The sequence below is a fragment of the Fonticula alba genome (assembly GCF_000388065.1).
Source record: "Fonticula alba strain ATCC 38817 unplaced genomic scaffold supercont2.1, whole genome shotgun sequence".
In the NCBI taxonomy this organism is placed as follows: domain Eukaryota; order Rotosphaerida; family Fonticulaceae; genus Fonticula; species Fonticula alba.
The window spans coordinates 2,919,614-2,925,526 of record NW_009242971.1 but is presented as its reverse complement, the minus strand read 5'-3'; the positions used below and the strand labels follow the sequence as shown (position 1 = coordinate 2,925,526).

The following is a 5,913-nucleotide window of genomic DNA, read 5'->3' as shown; positions in this document are numbered from 1 at the left end:
CCCCCCCCCGAAGACATGGGGTATGCTGCCAGCTCAGTGGATGGGGGGAAGACAGGGAAGCAAGTCGTGGGGTTTTCTTTTCCTTTTTTTTTTTTTCCTCGGAGGGAGGGGCGAGAGGAGGGGGGACACCAACAATGCAGCATATTCTATTATCGTCTGCGCTGCAGGCAGATGTCAAGGACTCAGGGAGGGGGAGGTGCACGAATGTCTCCTCGCTTGCTCGCACGTGCGCATACATACCTGTGCGCCGAAATGTGGCGGCGCACACACGTCCGGCCGAGGGAGGGAGGGACACCGAAGGAAGGGTGGCAAGGAACCCACACCCACCCTCAGGAAGGCGGGGGCAGGAAAAACTGGCTAACCAGATACTCATACAGATCGTCCCGCTCATCCAGGTGCATGGAATCCATCAGCAGCCGGGGGACATTCCGAGCGCGCTTCAACATGCCATCCAATTCCCCGGTTGAGGGCTCCTTACGCAGGGGCGAGTGTCGCAAGTGCACCGCCTGCCAAATGCCCAAGGCTCGCGGGTGGGCCAGCACACCGAGGTCCAGCGGCTCGGCCTCGGGGACCAGCTCCCGATCTGACCGGAATCGCGGATTCAGGAAGGCATGCGGCCCGCCATAGCCCGCTCGCACCGCATCCACCAGCAGGGTCCACACGCTGAGGGAGCGCCCGGGCATGCCGGTTTCCGAGTCGGCCATCAGCTGCGACGACTGGCGCGAGAGCTCCCGCGCCCGGCTGCAACAGGCCCCATGCGCCGGGTCCAGCCGGGCCATCGGATCGGCCTTCTGAGAATGGGCGGTCGAGTCGCCGGCGCCACTGCCCCCGCTGCCGGCCGCAAAGCCCCCAACGCCACAGCCACCAGCAGCCTGGTCGGCATTCGACTTGCCGTCGGCCTCGCTTCCGGACACCGACGCCGAGAAGGGACTCAGGCAGAAGCGCTGCCGGAGGTTGTCCTGGCGGAAGGTCCCCGTCCGGCAGGCGTAAATCTCCCGCTCGATGGCCAGCAGCGCACGCTCGGTGAACTCAAACCGATCGGGATAGCACCGGACCAACTGGAACACCGCGTCCAGCCACTGCAGGAAGATCGGGGCACATTCGGCATCCGTGTAGGCGCCCTCATTGGCATGGCCATTGCGCAGCTCAAATTGATGCCCGTGCCAGGCCCACTCGCGCTCGACCAGCACCGCGAACCCCTCCAACGTCCGGTGGAAGCCATCCATCGACAGGGTGGCCAATGAGGAAACCTGCGGCGTCCGGTCCCACCCGTCCGAGCAATGGACCAGGGTCGACCGGCCGCGCAGAATCCGCCGCTGGACCTGGTGAGCCGAGGCCAGGATCCGCGCCATCAGAGCCAGCCACGGCTCGGCCGCCGACAGGACCTGCTCAAAGGTGGGGGCCTTTTGCAAGGCCGCCAGGCGCATTTGCCGGTATGCGCCGGCCACTACCTGCACATTGCCTGCAGTGGCGCATGCACACATACATGGCCGGCAGCAGCGGCCGCAGCATCCCGACAAGCATTCATCGCGGAAAGGTGAGTCAGCAACGGGAAATGGCGGCTCCGACGGCAGTGGCCTGAAGGAAGGAAGGAAGGAAGGAAGGAGGGAAGGAATGGGGCAGGCGGCCAGAAGAAGGCCAGCCGGCACAAAGACCAGCACAAAGCCCCCCTGGCCTTGGACCGTGCGCCCCCACAACATTGCCCCCCGAGGTGATGTCACGCACCAATGCCCCCGAAGACCACATCCGCGCCGTAGTACTGCGGTGACTCGGCTCCAAAGCCCTTGGCACGATGGAAGTACATGGTCAACATCGGCCGCGCGTCCAAAATGAAGAGCCCGGGGATGGGAGTCGCCGGCACGACCGCCGTCTCGGCCACCGTGGCCGCCGCCATGGCGGTGGCGGCCGTTGCGGCAGCCGCCGCTGTCGAATCTCCGGGGATCGCGCGCACGCCCGCTTCCCCGAAGGGCGGCTCTACCGATGCCTGTGGTAGGCGCCCATGCGGCGAGTAGACCACCCGCTTGGCGGCCTGTGTGGAGGCCGAGCCGCGCCCGGCAGCCGACCCGGCCCCGGTGGCCGATCCGGCCGACGAGGTCAATGACGCCAGCGCCCCACGCAGGATGTTGGCCGCCGATGAGTGCGACGACGGGGCGAAGTCCGAATTGTCAAAGTCCAGCACCCGGCCCGGGGCCGGGCCAACCACCAACCGCACGGGGCCGAATTCCTGTGGCCAGGCGGCCCGCCGGTCGGCCTGCGCCACAGCCGCCGCATCTACCAGCGCCGAGCAGAGAGCCTCGTCGCCGACACTGCGCGACGCAAACATCCCGGACATCGGCTGCGACGCTCGGGCCAGGGCCACACCGGCTGGCGACACCCAGGTGACCACGGGCAGGCGACCACGCGAGCGGAATTGCGCCGCCGAACGGGCCATCGTTGCCACGGACGCCAATTCCGGCAGGCCGGACGGATTCCCCGGCGAATGGAAAGCCGGCGAGGGGGCATTCGAGGGAGGGCCCCCAGGGGTGCCGGGAGCACTGGACCCGGAGGCCGCCGAACCGGCCCCCGAGCCGGCCGCCGTGCTGGCACCCGCCGCCAAGGCTGCCGGGCTGAAGACAAACCCGCCGAAGGTGACCGCCTGGTCGCCGGTCAGTCGACTGCCCCGGCCGGCCGCGGCGGTTGGCGTGAAGTGCGGCCCAGTCGGCACGAAGGACGGCAACACCACACGCGGAGGGTACGTGTCACACAGGGACACACGACAGTCGGCCGAGTGGGGCTGCTGGAAGGAGGTCTCCGCCGCGGCCAGCAGCTGCGAGTCCGATGCCGAAACCTTCGGGTCAAGGCAGTCTGCCGGGGCTGACCCCGGCGCGGCGAGCACAATCGGGCCACCGGCAGAGGAGGAAGAAGAGGCAGAGGAGCCGGCCGAGGAAGCGAAGGAAGGCGAAGACAAGGAGGAGGAGGCGCCGCCCGAGGAGGAGGAGCCCCCGATGGAAGCCGATATCCCTCCCGGACCGGCCAGCATGCCGGGGGTGGTGGTGGTGGTGGTGTCGGGCGCCCCATTGGCACCGGCCTCCGTCGCAGTCGGGGCAGCCGGCTCGAGAGCCGCATACTCGATGCTATGCAGGGCAAAGCGATTGTTGGCGTGCGGCGGCACGCGCGAGAGCAAGCGATTTAGCTCGCGCTGGGGATTGTACAGGCGCCAGCCATAGTCGCCGGGGGCCCCGCGCCAAGGGTCACTGCTCGGGGCGTCCACCGATTCCAGGAGCTCCAGCGGCGGATCTTGGAAGTCGTAAATCTGGTCCAGGACCGCCGGATGCCGGTCCCCCAGGTCCGGGTGCTCCTCCAGCAAATCACGCATGCAGCCCGAGCAGGGCCGGTGCATGCAGGCCGTGCACCGGTAGTCCGACGCTTCGGCCACATCCGGCGACCAGCAACTGCTGAAGCTGGCCACCAGCAGGGCCTCGCGCGTGGTGGTCACCGACATGTAGGTGACCAGCCCCGGCCGGTCGGGGTCGGCCCCGGGGGGAGCCGCCGCAGTCGCGGCCGACCCGCCCGCCGGCCCAGCCAAGTCCACCCCCAGGAGGTGATTGTTCTGGCCGGGATGCGGCGCCGGGACCGAGCAGGCAGCCGCGGCTCCGGGACCTCCGGATCCGGGGCCACCAATTCCACCACTGCCCAGGAAGGGCCCCGGCGAGGCCACCTGCTCCCAATACCGGAGGATGCCCATCCGACAGTAGAGGTAGGCAAATCGCAGGTCGAAGTTGAAGGCATCCTGCTCGAAATGCAGAGAGCTCCGGTGGGCCAGGACATCGCGTCCACCTGGCAGGGTGCCCGTTGCCAGGGCGGGCAGGGCTCCAGGCAGCTCGACAAAGCAGTACTCCGACCCTGGGGCCGGATCTTGGGCGAACTGCGGCGATCCGAGGGACATGCCGCCGGAGGCGCAGCCGCCAGACCCCTCCCCGCCGAGAGGTGCACCCGCGCCAGGCCCGGACCCCGGGACATCCGCCATCATGTGGGGACTGCCGGCTCCGCGGGCCCACACACCGCCGGGACCGGTGCCGGCGGGCGTGCCGCTGCCGCCACTACCACCACCACCACCGAGGGACGAGCTGCTTCCCGGACCACCACCGAGAGACCCCCCGGCGGCGGCACCGACGCCGGTCGCCGGCATTTGGGCCAGAGCCGGCCGCGTGCCGGCTTGGTTGAAGGCCATCTTGCGCAGGTACTGGAGGATCCAGTCATTCCCGTGGGACATGATGAAAAAGCGCCGCGAGTCCACCAGCCGGATCTCCCCCTGATCCGACACAAAGCGAATCAGCGCATGCGGAATGCGCCGCATGCTGCGGTTGATCAGGATGGCCCGAGTAGCCTCGAAGGTCCGGCGGTTGGGGAAGTGCATCGGGTCCAGGGCCGAGTGGATCAGCTGCTGGCGGGTGTCGGACTCGGCATCCGCGAAGAAGAGATGCACCGAGGAGACATACAGCTTGCCCACCTGGGTGATTTGCTGGTTGAGGTTCTGGAAAATGACCGAATGGACTGTCCGTTGTTGAGGAGGAAAGGAAGAAGGTGAGCAGGGAGGCGGGGCATATGGAAAAGAAGCACCAAGGCGAAGGAGCCGGGGAGGGGTGCGGGCGAGGGGAGGGGATGGCTGCGCACGCTGGACGATGAGATACTCGCCCGGCAGGAGATACGGGCCGTCGAAGCTGGTCGGGCTGCGCATCAGGTGCCGGTAGAAGATGGCTTCGGCCAGCTGGGTGTGCTGGTGCTTGCGTTCCGGCAACCGGCATTGTGGCCCAACGGCAGCCGGGCGCTCGCCGCCGGTGCTCGAACACGCGGCGGGGGGCAGATGGTTGTCATGAAGGAGATGGTGCGGACTTTGATGGTGACTGTGGTAGGCATGATGCTGCTGGCCGGCATACGGGTGGGCGTTGGTCAGGTGGAGAGTAGAGGCATCGGGCTCGGCCAGACGACCGGTACCGGTGCCGGTGCCGGTGCCGATGCCGGCACTGGTGCTGGCGCCCGAACTCCCGGGCCCTGGGGTCTGGGTCACAAAGGGATTGGTCGGCCTCGGAGGCGAAGACCCGAGGACCGTGCTGGTGGACAGCATATCATTCGGCTCGGGGTTGGTGCGGAAGAGGTCGCGTGGGAATGACTCCTCCGCTGGCGGGGAGGGGAAGCTCGAGCTGGACAGGCCCCCGGGGGGGCCGGCTGAGCCAAGCACATCGGATGACGGACTGATGGAGAGGAAGCCCGGCGAGCCGGCCCGCTCGCCGGCAGACTGAAGGGACAGCTGACTTGACAGACGCGAGGAGATTTCGCTGAGAGCCGGCGAGTCGCCGCTCGGAGCGCGGCTGGAGCCAGATCGCAGGGCCGAGGAGCCGGAGCGCGAGCGCGCCGGGCTTAGACCCCATCCCCGAGGGGACGTGTGCAGGCTCAGCATCGACTCCGAGTATGGAGCCTCCGGCTCATCATCGAAGCCGCTCCCGGGGCTGAGGCTGTCATCCGGCAGCCGGGGATCGTGCGTGGCCACGGATGACCGCGGCAAGCCTGGGCATGGTGGGGGGGGGGGGGCATTTGCGTGTTAGACAGGGAACCATCGGGGGGCAGAGAGCCCGGGGCCAGGAGGGAATCCCGGCACGGCACCAGACGTGCGCATACCAAGCGTGTGATCCGGATCCAGGTTATATTCCCGGTCCATGAGGATGAATCCATCCTCCACGATGTCGTCCGTCAGGTGGGCGGCAGGGCGCGGCCCGGTGCCATTGGGTGTGAGGAGTGGGCTCTCGGCCCCGGAAGGGGGGGCTGAAAGGTCGGGCGGCGCAGCCATGGCCGTCGCAGCGGCTAGCCCTTCCGGTACTGGCGGTGGGGCCGCCGCCGCGGATGACTGCTGCTGCTGCTCCATAAAGCGGCTCAGCC

At 68.1% G+C, this 5,913-nt stretch overlaps 1 protein-coding gene across 1 annotated transcript; it reads right to left on the bottom strand.

Annotated features, from left to right (window-relative positions):
• Positions 1 to 329: 329 nt before the first annotated feature.
• Positions 330 to 5,899, bottom strand: H696_00621 (hypothetical protein; the record flags this gene model as incomplete). The annotated part of the gene is made up of 4 exons (XM_009494501.1): positions 330 to 1,462; positions 1,726 to 4,533; positions 4,654 to 5,544; positions 5,656 to 5,899. The coding sequence occupies 4 exons, from the start codon at positions 5,897 to 5,899 to the stop codon at positions 330 to 332; spliced, it is 5,076 nt and encodes a 1,691-aa protein (XP_009492776.1).
• Between the last annotated feature and the right edge of the window lie 14 nt (positions 5,900 to 5,913).